The sequence below is a fragment of the Palaemon carinicauda genome, chromosome 22, assembly GCF_036898095.1.
Source record: "Palaemon carinicauda isolate YSFRI2023 chromosome 22, ASM3689809v2, whole genome shotgun sequence".
NCBI lineage: Eukaryota > Metazoa > Arthropoda > Malacostraca > Decapoda > Palaemonidae > Palaemon > Palaemon carinicauda.
The window spans coordinates 31,646,246-31,663,069 of NC_090746.1; the positions used below are offsets into that span (position 1 = coordinate 31,646,246).

General features: G+C 40.1%; 1 protein-coding gene across 3 annotated transcripts in view; it reads left to right on the forward strand.

The window, feature by feature from the left end:
* The window catches only part of Vps52 (vacuolar protein sorting 52), a 341,955-nt gene that overhangs the window by 290,648 nt on the left and 34,483 nt on the right, over positions 1–16,824 (forward strand). For all 3 annotated transcript variants that reach the window (XM_068346101.1, XM_068346099.1, XM_068346100.1), the window contains exons 11-12: positions 6,348–6,435; positions 7,222–7,425. In XM_068346101.1, the coding sequence (XP_068202202.1) occupies positions 6,348–6,435; positions 7,222–7,425 (292 nt within the window). The remainder of the gene's footprint in view (positions 1–6,347; positions 6,436–7,221; positions 7,426–16,824) is intronic.

Sequence of the window (16,824 nt, forward strand, 5' to 3'; positions counted from 1 at the left end):
AGTATTCGCCCGGCGGCAGAGTTGCCAGCATAAAGACTGAATACTCTGAGTTACTGTCATAGATCGACGCCGGGATACTCACCGACAAAGAGGGAAGACAGAAACACTAGCCTAATCAAGCCGGAGTACACTACTCCATGGCAAGACCAAGATAGGGTTGTCACCTAATGGCGACACTCAGAGAGAAGGAAAGGTTTACCCTTAAATCTTTAAAAGAGATGAGTATCGAATTATATAATTAATTCTAGGAGATATACTATCTCCCGATGAATTGATAAAACGATACACGAGGGTAAACGTGGATAATGTACGAAAGTATACTAAAGCGCATAGGCTAGGCTAGCCTAGCGCGGGTTGAGATTTCGGCTACGCTATATCACCGAGAGACTAACGTATACGATTGGTACAATAAAGGAAGAGGAAATATACGTGCATGATCTTATCTTCACTAGTATAATTTTGCCTAAATAGCTGTAATTCATTAAAGCTAAATACCGGGAATGTCGTTCTACTGACTAAATAAGGCATATATATCGAACGACAGCGTCCAAAATGGCGCCTCCGGTTACCGGCTAAGCTCCGATAAACACATCTAAATTATGCTAATTTAACAGTGAGAAGGGAGCTAAAAATTATACACAGGAAAGATTAAATACTCAACTTTCCAGGGGCAGAAAATGCTGGAGAATGCATGATAAATCCTCGTAATAGCGACAGAAAACACTGAGAGCTAGCAGGAGTACACCGTGCGCAATTCGCTACAAAACAAGGAATGGGTAGCCATATTGGACCCTGTAATAGTACAGGAAGGGGATCCACCGAGTAACCTTGATGACGGCTCCCCTTCAGTTTCGCCACTCTTTCCCCTCAGAGCGAAAACTCTATTCGGGGTGAAGATTGCCATGTGTCGTATCAAGAAATATGTCCCCTGATATTATGTGATATCCTTAAGAAATATTTTAAGGATACTCGCGCCAGGAGTTAGAATTCTGGAGACCTACTGGCAATTCTCTGGGAGTATCACTGTAGCCAAATATCCCTTAGAAAGCTGCCTAAAGGAACCTTCCATCAGGACGACATGGCTTGAGCCCAAAAAAGATTTTGTAAGGTTAGATAACAAATTAAGTTATAATCATTTTGCGATAGTATAGAATAAACTTGGTTGTTACACTTGTTAATATATCCATTCAATATCTTTGTTTAGATTACATAGCCTACGTAGATGGCTGTGGATCGTCATTTATCAGCGCCAACAGCAGATTCGTCTTTTGTTTTTTGATGCGCACTTTTAATAATAAACTGGTCGAGAGTTCGTTGAACTGTGCTTCTCTTTTTTCAATGATTATGTGATAGTTAGCTAAATCATATGAATAATTCTCTGTTAACTATATGTGAGCATAATCATAATGCCATCGTGACCTTGAAAACAGCTGACACAAATGTTAAAAAACACCTTGAATTGATAATAAAAAAGTACAAAAATTATTAAACAAAGTTCAGATAACCTCAAAAACCAGGATTATTGTAGACGACTTTTAGTACATATTCTTATGCTGTCGGCTAAAACTACAGATAAGCTCATGAAATCGAATGACGTTTTAATTCCAGTCTACGATCGAACATAGATTTAAGCAAAGTAAAAGTTTATATAATGTGTTGTATTTACCTGACACTTTCCAAGGAAACAAAGATTTCTGTTAAATCTGTTCTATGTGTGTATACCTCACGCACACACACACAGAAACATGTATTCATATAATAATAATAATAGTTATAAATGAAATGTATGCAACCTATGATATTCTATAACAAATTGGTGCTGATGTAATTTGCATTAGTAATTTACACTGAATGAGCTAAAAAGTTACTCTTTGTTATTCGCGACAGTCTTGAGAGATCAGCTGATCACAACCATAAATAAAAAAAGTAATTGTTGACATTAAGAAAATAGTATACAAAAATGTAGTTTCATATGATTTTATATACTTTTATTCTTATTTACTGTACAATAATTAGATTTTATATGAACGTTTACATTGAATATAAGTATTTAAAATGATTTTATATACTGTACTTTAAGGAAAGTCAAACAAAATGACTCAAAACTATATTTTTATTTTTCCATGTATTATTTTTGACAACCGACGTAAATTCGAAACCGACTTAACTCGAAACGACGTAAGTTGAGGTATACCTGTATTAATAAATCATGATTTTTATGAATTTTATGTTCCTTTTTGGATATCAATAAACCAAATCATGTTATTTATCATAATTTGATTATAAATGACGATCCCTTTGCTCAATATCTTGATTCTTTAGGCCAGACGGTCGCTCCTCCATCATCTCTCTCCTTCACTAACTCTGCTAATATCGCCAATATTACCTACTTCTGAACTCTTATTAGAGGGAATTTTCTTCTTCCTTATGTTAGTGAGATGTTGAAATTGTCTTTTCCTCTTTGGCATGATGAAATTCTTGCCAAAACCAAGAAAAACAGACATAAAAGTGAGTGAATATCAGAGGTCAAACTCAAATGTGTACGCTTTCTTAGGTTTGTGAGAGCACTGAAGGGTATAGTCATAAAACTTTCTATCTTGTGACTCGTGGAATCTTTACAGATGCCATTGCTTATAATTTGTTTTATATCAAAATGTAATAATTATCAAAATTTACAATAACAAGAAATACTGCATTATCTTGTAGGGAGCAATGTTTTTGGTTTATTATTATTATTATTAATATTATTATTATTATTACTAGCCAAGCTACAACCTTAGTGGGAAAAGCAGGATGCTATAATCCCAAGGGCTCCAACAGGGAAAAATAGCCCAGTGAGGAAAGGAAATAAGGAAATAAATAAATGATGAGAATAAATTAACAATATATCATTCTAAAAACAGTAACAGCATCAAAACAGATATGTCCTATATAAACTATTAACAATATCAAAAACAGATATGTCATATATAAACTATAAAAAGACTCATGTCAGCCTGGTCAACATAAAAACATTTGCTCCAACTTTGAACTTTTGAAGTTCTACTGATTCAACTACCCGATTAGGAAGATAATTCCACAACTTGGTAACAGCAGGAATAAAACTTCTAGAATACTGTGTAGTATTGAGCCTCATGATGGAGAAGGCCTGGCTATTAGAATTAACTGCCTGCCTAGTATTACGAACAGGATAGAATTGTCCCGGGAGATCTGAATGTAAAGGATGGTCAGAGTTATGAAAAATCTTATGCAACATGCATAATGAACTAAATTAACGATGGTGCCAAAGATTAATATCTAGATCAGGAATAAGAAATTTGATAGACCATAAGTTTCTGTCCCACAATTTAAGATGAGAATAAGCAGCTGAACACCAGACAGGAGAACAATACTCAAAACAAGGTAGAATGAAAGAATTAAAACACTTCTTCAGAATAGATTGATCACCGAAAATCTTGTAAGACTTTCTCAATAAGCCAATTTTTTATGCAATTGAAGACACAGACCTAATGTGTTTCTCAAAAGTAAATTTGCTGTCGAGAATTACACCTAAAATTTTAAAAGAGTCATACAAATTTAAAGAAACCTTATCAATACTGAGATCCGGATGTTGAGGAGCTACCGTCCTCAACCTACTTACAATCATACTTTGAGTTTTGTTAGGATTCAACTTCATACCCCATAATTTGCACCATGCACTAATTTTAGCTAAATCCCTATCAAGGGATTCACCAACCCCAGATCTACATTCAGGGGATGGAATTGATGCAAAGAGAGTAGCATTATCTGCATATGCAACAAGCTTGTTTTCTAGGCCAAACCACATGTCATGTGTATATAGTATGAAAAGTAATCGGCCAAGAACACTCCCCTGTGGAACACCGGATATCACATTCCTATACTCACTATGGTGCCCATCAACAACAACTCTTTGAGATCTATTATTTAAAAAATCAATAATAATGCTAAGAAACGACCCACCCACTCCCAACTGTTTGAGTTTGAAAACAAGGGCGTTATGATTAACACGGTCAAAGGCAGCACTAAAATCAAGGCCAATCATACGAACTTCCTGACCACAATCAAGGGATTTCTATACAGCATGGGAGATTGTAAGAAGGGCATCACATGCTCCAAGGCCTTTACGAAAACTAAATTGCAAACTAGGGAATAGATGATTACCTTCAGCAAACCTATTAAGACTTTTTGCCAGAAGACGTTCAAAAACTTTGAATAATATAGGAGTTATGGAAATTGGGCGGTAATCAGTGGGACTTGAGCTACCACAAACACATTTACATAGAGGAGTAACATTACCAATTCTCCAACAAGAGCTAAAAGCTCCTCTTCTTGCTAACTTGCGCAAAATAACTTATAACTTTGGAGCTAAGAAATCTGCAGTCTTTATAAAAAACAAAGGAAAAATACCATTTGGGTCTACACCTCCATAAGCATCAAGGTCCATCAACAGAGCTTTAATTTCACAAGATCGAAAAGCTAAACTAGTTAGTTTAGCCTCAGGAAAGCAGGAATGAGGAAGTTCAAGTTTTTCATTACTCTGTTTACTGTCAAAAATATCTGCCAAAAGGGTTGCCTTTTCCTTTGGACAGTGAGTGACTGAGCCATCTGGTTTAATTAAAGGAGGAACTGTTGCATCTACACCAAAGAGTGCAGATTTAAGGGTAGACCACCATTTATGTTCCTGAGTTGTACCAGAAAGGGTTTCTTTTATGGTTAAATTGAGTTACTTTTACTAATTACCCTGAAGACTACCCAGCACCTCCTCACTCAAAGAGGATTTTTATGTTTGGATATCTGCAGAAATCCTTTGCAGCAGTCTACCTGGCAAAATGGAACAACTTCTGTGGTTGATGTCATGGAAGGGGTATCTTTCCCCTCGATGCCACTGTTCCAGTAATAGCAGGATTCCTTGGGTATTTGCGGAAGGAAAGGCGCCTTTCAATTTTGACAGTGAAAGGAATGAAAGGAATGAACATCTCATCGCTAGAACTTTCCTTACTCATACGGACTTGTGAACTTAACTGTCCTCAGTCGGAAGTGAGACCTCTCCCTTGGAACTTGGTTAGAGTTCTCCGGTCTGTAAAGAGGGCTCCCAACGAATCACTACGCCAAGCAACAGATCGCCACCAGACTTGGAAGGTGGTGTTCCTACTCGCTTTGACCTCTAAACTTCTTGGTCTCTCAGAATCCATGGGTGTCGGATCCTAGATTCGACTCCTTCCGTATAACGAGTCGCCGCTATGTAACTGACGATTCAGATTATCTGTTACTGTGCCCAATGAAGAGTTTGAGGCTACCTCAAGAGAACAGCAGCAGCCCACCCCCGGGTGCCTTCGCTTTTTGTCAGGAACGGGAGAAACAAGAGAAGGATCACCAAAAACACCATCTCTGCTTGGATTTGCAGAGTCATTGATTACGCTCTGAATTCAGATCCTACTCCAACACGTCGACCCAGAGCTCACGATGTCAGGGGCATTGCTACATGCCTGGCCTTCAAAAGAAATTACTCTGTGAGGCAGGTTCTACAAGCAAAGGTATGGAAGCACCAGATGACTTTCACATCCTATTACCTGCAAGATGTGACCCACAGGAGACACTATACAATCTCTATCGGTCCTGTAGTGTCTTCACAACAGCTGGTTTAATACCTCAAGCTCCTTATTGGATAAATTTTAACCTTGACAGTCACTCTGCTAATATCTCAACACACAGCTTGCGTAGGCCGTAAACCTTAGGGCCTCCTTAGTTTTGGTTCTAACCTTCTCATAAAAAGAAGACCCTGGGTAAAGCCAAAAAGCCAGATTGGTAGGGACATCCACCCTCCTAATGGCTGAGTCACCCCTGTATTCCAGTTACTGAACAAATGACAAACTTGGAGATAATCTGTAATTTTCCTAATGGTACAAACTTTTAGCTATTTATACAAACTTACCTGCTGACCCTGTTCCCATTGAAGCCCTACCTGCAAGCAAAGTGAATCACAGTCACAGTTTTGTGAGTGAAGGTAGTAGCTAGCTACCCCCCTTACCCCCCACTAACTAGTGGGATGGGTAGTTAACCCTTGCTAAATTTTTAATGGCTCATCCTTTCAGCTTTGCCAAAAGTAATACCCTTAGAAATAGCTAAAGGTTTGTATCGTTAGGAAAGATTACAAATTATCTCCGAATTTGTCATTTTCATGTAATCCTCTTAACAGTTGGACTGATAGACAGTACAGTGAGGGCAGACCTTTGGAATAATTAAAATTTCGATATCACAGGTTTTATTATTTCGTTGAAAGTTTTAGCATGATATAATGTTAACTCAAATTGGAATTTTTATTGCAGATTTGATCATGTGGTGAAGCTGAACATCCAAAGTATACAAGAATGTGATCCTTCAAAAATGCCTTCTTTGGATATGCGACCCCATTATGTATGTGTGTTATATACTGTATTACTTTAAAATTAAGATAAGGATGGACTCAACCAATATTTAGGTCTGCAGTATTTGCAGTTACATAATATACTGTTGGACTTCACTTTTTTATTTAGTAGACACAATTGGCAGTCAGCAACAAAATAGTAATTTTGATGAACTAGAAATTCATGGGTACTTTAACTGCTTTTAATGTATATGTACTTTTTAGCCAATTTATTTTTACAGTAAATCCATCACATGAGATAAGGACTAAGTTGATTTTTAATAAATTGATGTGTTAATGTCAAAAGTCCCTTAGTTGTTACTTGAATAATATGGTCTAAATATCTAATAACCCCTTTGGATGATGATTTTTTTTAATTTGCAAAAATTAATTGCTAAAGTGTATATCTAGACAATGAGGTAGAGGTTGATACTGTATATGGTTAATAATTGAATTTTAAAATACACTTATTTAACTAATTATACGTAAATGCATGATCATATTTACACTTTACAAGTTTATAAATTGATGTAATGTAATGTATGTTTAGAAAATAAAGGTACTTTACTGCCATTTTTTTCTCTTGAAATTTAGCTTCTCATTTTACTCATGCTATGAAACCTGTTGTGTAGTTAGGTAGTTAATTGTCATTTGATTACTTTTACTCGCGTTGATGTCAATTTCATTCCTTCTCAAGATGTTAAGGTGCATAAAGGAGAAAAATACTGTAATGTATGTACAAGCTTATAATGTCTTTATCATTGTACTTGGAATTATTTTGATGGCTTTTCTTGTAGATAACTCGTCGGTATGCAGAGTTCAGTGGAGCTGTGATGGTATTGCATGAAAAATTTCCACTGGAAGGTGTTGATGGTCTTATGCTTCAACTTCAAGATGAAGTTGAGAAAGTAATTCTTAAAATGGCTGCTGTATTTCATAATCGAAAAGATCAGCTGATATTCCTCATCAATAACTATGACATGATGCACTCAGTATTGTCTGTGAGTATAGCATTTCTTTATAATGTCTATTTTCAGAAATAGGATTTTGCATGAAATAATGTTTATATTAGAGCTATTTAAGTAAAAAAATGTCACATAAGTTTCAAAAAGAAATATTTCATTGATTTTTAATTTTATTTGTAATAGTTTGGATTAGCATTATGTGTATTATTATTATTCATATTATTTTTATCCTTTTTTTAAATTATGAACAATGAAAGGAGTAATTATTTTGTTTTTGGTCAAGATTTTCATACACATTAGTTTGTTTATTCTATGGGATTCTGTGTACTCTTACAAAAACTCTCTATTTTCCTCTCCTGTGTAATTAAATGATACTATTTCTTGGCTTTTGTAGATGATGTTTCTTTTACCTGGTCTAGTAAAAGATGGATTAGCATGTCTCTGAAAGACCAAAAGGTAATCAGAAGATCCTACAAAATCCTAAATTCCGTAGCCGCCCCGTTTTTCCAATCCTCCATGGGCAATCCTTTTTTCATCTGTATGTACATTTAATGGCTTCACAAGTAGGTGTGAAGAGATAAAGTTCTTTGACAGATCATCAGAAAACCTTAAAGTCATTACCAGTAAAGACAAATTATGTCAATCCTTTTCCTCTACTTCAGCTTCATTTTACTTATGTGTGTGTGAATGAGAGAGAGAGAGAGAGATAATTTCTTTATTCATTGTTTTTTTAGAATGACAGCTTAGAATTGTGTTTTTAGTGCTATTTGAAAAAATGGATTTTGACATAGGAAAAATCTATTTTTGGGTGAGATAGCCATGTCGTCCTGATGGAAGTTCCTCATTGGTAGCTTCTACTTGGGATATTTCTGCGAGTGATATACCAGAGAAATTTACCTTAGAGGTATCACAGAGTTCTTTACCTCAGGAGCGGATATTCCGAGAGATATCGTGTATAATTCAGGGACGTGTTAATAACAAGCCATAGTTATCCTTCCCCGAATAGAGTTAAACTTGTCTCGAAGGATAAGGGATAGGGAAGGAATTGTGGGCGAGAGAGCCGTTACAACTCTCGATCTCAAAGGTGTGCTGCTACTAACACGCTTCTTGTTGAACCATTCCAGGAGCAGCCATCTCATGACTAGGATAGGAGGTAACGGTGAACCCATCTGGATGACATGTCTATCTCACCCAAAAATAGCTTCTTCCTATGTCAAAATCCGGTTTTTGGGCTCGAGCCATGTCGTCCTGATGGAAGTGTACCAGAGAATTATCATTCTCAGTTGTGGCCAGAAGAGTTTTAACCCTGTAACTCCATGGATATAAGCATACTTCCTACAGCATTGGTACTATGGTAACGAACGATGAGAGTAAGCTAGAAGTTTTTACAAAGGTAGGAACAAAGTAAATCAATAGCACAGTCCCATTCACTATGAAGAACTTTGTCTCCAGTAGATGAAAAGACCAAAGTCAATAAAAGGAGTGTTAAAGAAATTTTGATACACAACATTTATTTCATATACTGTAGACAGCAGGTCCAAAGAAAGGAAACACAAAAGGGAACAGTCATCTTATAGTGTCTCCGAAAGTACATACATGTAGTAATGATAATACAACAAGATATACAATATATATATAAGTATATACAGAAAACCTGAGTTTTAAATATTTAACTTAGCCGGTGAATATATAGCTGCAACTCTGTTGCTCGACAGACAAACTCTACGGAAAAACTCGCCAGCGATCGCTACACAGGTTGCGGGTGTGCCCAACAGCGCCATCTGTCGACCAGATACCCAGCTCTTATGTAAACAAAGACTCAATTTTCTCTCTGTCGACGTGTCGACAAGACGTACTTTACTCGCTGTTGCTAAACTGGAGTTTTTCACATCTATTTGGTGAAGTACTATATTCTAGTTTTGAGCTTTCGCAATGCAGGTGTTTTATCTTCATCTTAAATCTTGAACTCGTTTTGGATAGATTTAATTATGGTGACAAAGAGAGTATGGACTTTCTTTCACTTTTAAATGGCCGACCCTTCCCTTAGACGGAAGTGTGTTTAGGCTTTTAGTAATTATCTTATCACGTTATAAATTATTTATAGATTTTCCTCTATATATTTTATATCTCTCCGCCTTTATTAGGCCTCTTCGATTAACTTTCCATTTATTATAAACATATAAAAATAAATTTTAATGTTTTGTTTATATGCGACCTTTCCTGAGAGTAGGCGGTCCTAACTTGGAAACCGAAGTTAATCAACGTTGAGCCCTTTATATCGTAATTAGCTTTTAAAGAGCTAAGGATTTAAAACTTTTTAAATGTAATATTTTATGAAAGAATTTCTTTGATAGTCTTCGTACTGTTTTCAAAGATGAACTAACGTTTAGTTTATTTATGCTACGCAGTTGTTGACGTTCAGGACGTTCAACATGCGCTCTATCGTTACGATAGAGAGAGAGTGTATCACGGTTTCACTTTGCAGTAAGAGTAAATCGATTCTGACGTTTTGTTCATTCTTTCTTAGCTTAAATGTTTTAAATTCTATTTTAAAGGAACTTTTTATTTGAAAAACCTTTCAGTTTTTTCCTTTAGTCAAATAACATGTTTTTTTGACGAAATATAATTGGGCTCTTCTCTTAGGTGCGAAATCAAGAGAGAAAGAGAGAGAGAGATAGAGACGGAGGGAGAGAGAGGAGAGAAAACGTTCCGTTCAAGCGGGTAACGTTGTTCTCGAGTTACTCTCGTCCCTAGTCTCTGTACGGGGAGGAAGGATAAAACGTTTTTAGTTTTTTATTCTCGTCCCCAGGCTATGTGCGGTGAGAGATTGAAAACGTAGTTTATATGAACTAGTGTTTAGTCTCTTTCCCAGCCACTGATTTTTTTATCTTAAAATATGTTTTCTGTTTTTTGCTGGTATTAATGAGCTTGCATTATACGACTGATTTCGCAATTACTACCTTTTAATGAAGGGTAGAATTGCGTGTTTCAGGTAGAAATCAGTAAAAGTTTCGATTTCAGTGAAATAAGTGAAAACAGAAAATCGAAGTGATAAAGTGATATGCGCAAAGTGTTACAGTGTTGCGTCCGAGGGTTCGTCTGTTCGTGCCTGTCGTTCACCTAGTCCGGGACCTCTTGCATGCTCCCAAGCCCAGGGGAGAAGTAATGTCAAACGACTTATGGGTTCGAGAGGCCTTGATCAACGAACAGACGTTTCCCTCTATGGTATCGGGTGTATCTTACCAAGATCTCCCCTACCATAAGACGAGAGAGACGTTGTTTCTCCTCGTCATCCGAAGGCTTTTCGCATAAGAAACCTGTCACAAGGTTTCGAAGCCCTTAAGCGAAAGTCAGTCCTTTCAGGACAGGTCCAGCGTCCTGGTTACAGCCATTAGGACAGCTCTGACCCTATGCAGTCATCGGATAACTGCTCTGCTCGCCGCCTAACAAAAGCGTAACACAGACTCCGAGAGTCTTTTTTGTTGGCAAAGTGTTGCGGTCACAGACGTTACCCTCGTCTCTTACCACAACCATTTCCGTTGATCCTTAATGGGTTGTATGGCAAGACATGCAGTATATGCTTGCCTCCCTTATGGAAGACTATTATGCCGATTAGTCCGTTGAGTCTAGCCGTTTATCTCATCGATATTCTGGCTTTCAGCCAACCTAACGTTCCTTTGTGCTTACTGTTGACGTTGGCGTAGCTAAGTCACGTCAGTCAGGTTGTTTAGAACCACACTCGATGCGGTCTCGTGTGGTTTTTCAGCCGCATTTGGACGTTAGGCCACTTGCTGATGCTCCTGTTGACGTTCAAGACGTTCACTAACAATCGGAGTTGACTTGTTTTGACGCTGTGCGTCAACCTCCGCATTCTAGAGTTGTTTTGACTGCTCAGTCTAGGCAGTCAAAGCAGTCTCGAGTGGACGCTGTGCGTCCTCACGCACCTGTTGTGGTTGACAGTTCAGTTGTTGACAGTTCACAGACTGTCAAGCAGTTACATGACGTTGCGTTCTGGTCCGCTACTAATGCACCAGTGAGTGTGGACTCTGCTTGTAAAGCATTGCCACCACGGTAGGTCTCTCCCTTGCTTGAGACTCAGCTTTTATCGGACAAGGTTCCTGTAGATGAGGAAGTTGCTGTTCCCCCTCCTACTGATATTCCCTTGAGGACTCTGTCAGATGGAGAGGAGCCTAAAGCTGCTTAGCCCCCTATGGACTTTAATTAAATCATGATGATTTTTTTTAAGGATCTTTGTCCGGATCTTTTTGTAACTGCTGCTCCTCGTTCGCCTAAACGTCAGAGCTTACACTAGGCCTAGCTACTTCGAAGCCGTTGTTTTTAAGCTAGTGCTCTCTCGCTCTCCTAGAGAGCTTTACGTTGGCTAGGCGACTGGTTTTTCACCAGGAGGAGTTTGGGGGATACAGCCTTTGCTTTCCCTTCTTTTAAACTGGCTTATAGAGCGAGAGTCTGATATGACACGAGAGAAGTTCTCGGCTTGGGAGTTCATGCCTCTGCCCAGATAGACTTCTCAAATCTCGTAGACTCTCCCTGGCGCCTGGCCAGGAGACGCTCCAAGTTTTTTACAGGTCAACTTCACAGCTGTTTTCGAGCCTTTGAAGTTTTGCTGTACAATTATGTCATGCATAAACAAGGCTTTCAGGGATGGAAAGCGGTACCGCCCCAGTCGCTAACCCCGTCTGTGGCCGCACCTGCTCCCGTAGACCCTAAATGGGCTTTGCTGCAAGACATGCAGTCCAAGCTTGCGTTCTTGATAGAGGACTTTAATGCGGAGAAGGTTGCTACCGAACCTTCTGGCCAACAACCTTCCAACCGGTCGGTTGTGCGCCCTGTTGACGCTGAGGTAACCTACTCGCGTCTGCCAGTTGAGGTGGTTCCTCCACCGATGCGACCCAGTGTGGGTTGCCAGCCGCACGTTGTCGTTAAGCGACGCTCGGAGGTGGTTGTTGACGTTCAGGACGTTCAACAACCAGCAGAGGTGACTTGTTTTGACGCAGTGCGTCAACCTCAGCAACCCGGTAGGGTGTTGACTGCACAACCCAGACGGTCTAGACAGTCTCGGGTTGACGCTGTGCTTCCTCGCGCACCCATGGTTGTTGACAGTTCACAGACTGTGCAGCAGTTCCATGATGTTGCGTCCGGCTCCGTCACGCATGCACCATTGCGACCGGACTCAGCGAGCCAGACGTTGCCCACTCCGTTGCCGTTTCCTCATCAGTTTTCGGATGAGGAACCCTCTGATGAGGACGTTGCTGAACAACAAGACGATCAGCCCCCAGAATAGATCAAGCCCTGCTATCCATCCAGAAGATGCTGAAGAAGGAACGCTGCTCAGTCAGGCTGTGGATGAGTCTGGTAGGGACGCTGTCATCCGTGGAACAATTTGTGTCACTAGGAAGACTACACCTCCGTCCTCTTCATACCATCTAGCTTTTCACTGGAAAAAGGACAAGACGCTAGAAGCGGTCTCGATCCCGGTTTCCGAAAAGATAAAGTCTTGTCTGACTTGGTGGAAGGACAATATCAACCTAAGAGAGGGTCTTCCCCTGGCTGTTCAGTCTCCCAACCACGTTCTCTTCTCGGACGCATCGGACGTGGGCTGGGGCGCGACACTAGACGGTCGGGAATGCTCAGGACTGTGGAACTCGAGTCAGAGGAGCATGCATATCAACTGCAAGGAGCTGTTGGCAGTACATCTGGCCTTGAAAAGCTTCAAGTCTCTCCTTCGAGGCAAAGTGGTGGAAGTTAACTCGGACAACACCACGGCCTTGGCGTACATCTCCAAACAAGGAGGTACCCACTCACTGACGTTGTACGAGATCGCAAGGGACCTGCTCATCTGGTCAAAAGGTCAAGACATCTCCCTAGTAACGAGGTTCATCCAAGGCGACTTGAACGTCATAGCAGATTGTCTCAGTCGGAAAGGGCAAGTAATTCCAACCGAATGGACCCTCCACAAGGATGTGTGCAAGAGACTTTGGGCCACTTAGGGTAAACCATCCATAGATCTCTTTGCAACCTCGCTGACCAAGAGGCTTCCAATCTATTGCTCTCCAGTCCCGGACCCAGCAGCAATACATATACTGTAGATGCTTTCCTCCTAGATTGGTCACATCTGGATCTCTACGCATTCCCACCGTTCAAGATTGTCAACAAGGTACTGCAGAAGTTCGCCTCTCACGAAGGGACAAGGTTGACGTTAGTTGCTTCCCTCTGGCCCGCGAGAGAATGGTTCACCGAGATACTTCGATAGTTAGTAGACGTTCCCAGTAGTCTTCCTCTAAGGGTAGACCTTCTACGTCAGCCACACGTAAAGAAGGTACTCCAAAGCCTCCACGCTCTTCGTCTGACTGCCTTCAGACTATCGAAAGACTCTCGAGAGCTAGAGGCTTTTCGAAGGAAGCAGCCAGTGCGATTGCTAGAGCAAGGAGAGCGTCTTCCATTAGAGTCTACCAATCGAAGTGGGAAGTCTTCCGAGACTGGTGCAAGTCAGTTTCTGTATCCTCGACCAGTACCTCTGTAGCTCAAATAGCTGTTTTTCTCTTATACCTGAGAAAAGGACGATCCCTTTCAGCTCCCACTATCAAGGGCTACAGAAACATGTTGGCATCGGTCTTCCGGCATAGAGGCTTAGATCTTTCCAAACATAAAGATCTGCAAGACCTCCTTAAGTCTTTTGAGACCACCAAGGAGCGTCGTTTGGCTACCCCTGGATGGAATTTAGACGTGGTACTAAGATTCTTCATGTCAGACAGGTTGGAGCCGTTACAATCAGCCTCCCTGAAAGATCTCACTCTTAAGACTCTTTTCCTGGTATGCTTAGCCTCGGCTAAAAGAGTCAGTGAGATTCATGCCTTCAGCAAGAACATCGGATTTTCGTCAGAAAAAGCCACTTGTTCGCTGCAACTTGGTTTTTTAGCCAAAAATGAGCTGCCTTCTCGGCCTTGGCCTAAATCTTTCGATATCCCCAGCTTATCGGAGATCGTAGGCAATGAACTAGAAAGAGTCTTATGCCCTGTTAGAGCTCTTAAGTTCTATTTAAAGCGTACTAAACCTTTACGAGGCCAATCTGAAGCTTTATGGTGTTCAGTTAAGAAACCATCCTTGCCTATGTCAAAGAATGCTTGGTCAGACTTTATCAGATTGTTAATACGAGAAGCTCATTCACATCTGAGTGAGGAAGACCGAACTTTGCTTAAGGTGAAGACGCACGAAGTTAGAGCTGTAACAACTTCCGTGGCCTTTAAGCAAAATATATCTCTGCAAAGTATAATGGACGCAACCTATTGGAGAAGCAAGTCAGTGTTCGCGTCATTTTACTTGAAAGATGTCCAGTCTCTTTACAAGAACTGCTACACACTGGGACCATTCGTAGCAGCGAGTGCAGTAGTGGGTGAGGGCTCAACCACTACAATTCCCTAATTCCTTATCATTTTAATCTGTCTCTTGAAGTGTTGTTTTTTTATGGGTTGTCCGGAAGGCTAAGAAGCCTTTCGCATCCTGGTTGATTTGGCGGGTGGTCAAAGTCATTTCTTGAGAGCGCCTAGATTAGGGGTTTGATGAGGTCCTGTTGTATGGGTTGCAACCCTTGATACTTCAGCTCCTAGGGGTCGATCAGCATCCTAAGAGGATCGCGAGGCTCCGTAAGGAAGACGTACTTAAAAGGCAGAGTAATTGTTCAAGTCGACTTCCTTACCAGGTACCTATTTATTTTGTTTTTGTTATTTTGATAACTTCTAAAATGAAATAAAAAACTCTTAGCTCATAAAATGTAAACATATATTACTGGTCTCTACCCACCATCCTGGGTGTGAATCAGCTATATATTCACCGGCTAAGTTAAATATTTAAAAATGATATTTTGATTATAAAATAAATTTTTGAATATACTTACCCGGTGAATATAAATTAAATGACCCTCCCTTCCTCCCCAATAGAGACGCAGTGGGACGAGGAGAAAATTGAGTCTTTGTTTACATAAGAGCTGGGTATCTGGTCGACAGATGGCGCTGTTGGGCACACCCGCAACCTGTGTAGCGATCGCTGGCGAGTTTTTCCGTAGAGTTTGTCTGTCGAGCAACAGAGTTGCAGCTATATATTCACCGGGTAAGTATATTCAAAAATTTATTTTATAATCAAAATATCATTTTTCAGACCCAAAATTATGAAACCAAGTAGTAAAACAGTAATAATTTTGACATAAGAAAATATCACCTGTAACTCGTTCCAACATTAAAAGGACATATGGAACAAAAGATCATAATCCCCTTGCACAATGTAGACTCAGAAGTCCCAATTATACAGCCCAAACGAGTCCGTGCATAACACTTCAGAAGCTGGTTTAATTACACTATGAGCGGCCACCATGAAGTGTTTAATCTCCTGCAACTGACATAGGTAATGTTTGAAGAACACTCTTGAAGATTTCCATCCTGTGTAAGCCTGTAAGCCAGTAAAGGACATAGATCGAAAAAAATTTAAGGAAGAGGCAACTTTTCTAGGGTCATGACCTGCTGGAATACTTTCCAGGTCAACCCTTCATATGAAGTACAGTAGGTGAGTTTGGACCTTAGCTGTTTCAGAGAAAGGTTAGATCCTCTAGACTCCCCTTTAAAAAGTTGACCGCCTTTAAAGGCCCGGCTCTTGGATAGGTAGGTTTTAAGGCTCTCCACGGGGCACAGAGGAGGGTCCTCCTGTAGTGGAACAATTTTCCAGGGCCCCCAGCGTTTCATGGGAAGTTAATTTTTTGCCAAGAATGCAGGATCTGGATAAAGGTTTACCTCTCCCAAACCCGAGAATTCAATGTGGCCATCATCCCTTGAAAGGGCCACAATCTCACTGACTCTTGCACCAGAAGCCATAGCAAGCAAAAAGATAGACTTTTGAGTAAGATCCCTCAGAGAGGCAGAGGCGTTATCTTTCGAAGAGGCAAAGTGCAAGACTATATCCAACAACCATGAAATAGCCTTGGGAGGAGCATTAGGTTTCAGTTTACCACAAGCCTTCAGGATCTTATTGAATAGCTCGCTATTGAGTTCAATATCAAAAGCATACGTGATCGATCTAGTTAATGTCGACTTACATGAGGCAATAGTTGTAGAGGCTAGACCTTGATCGTGTAGTGAAATAAAGAAAGAAATACTGTACAGAAGTCCATAGAAATAGAAGAGGGCTGATGACTTTTCACGAACGCAACCCATTTTTTCCAGGAAGACAGATATTGTCGTTTTGAGGTGTTGGACTTGTACTCTTTTATGAAATCAGTTCTATTCCTCGCAACTCCGAATTTTCTTTGATCCGCGAGGGCAAGAAAATCATTAGCTGAAGGGTTTTCATGATCGAGGAGGAAGCGAAGACAGTTGTCTGTTGAACAACCTGGTACAGCACTGGAGATTGTAAGGTACCAATTGCACTTGG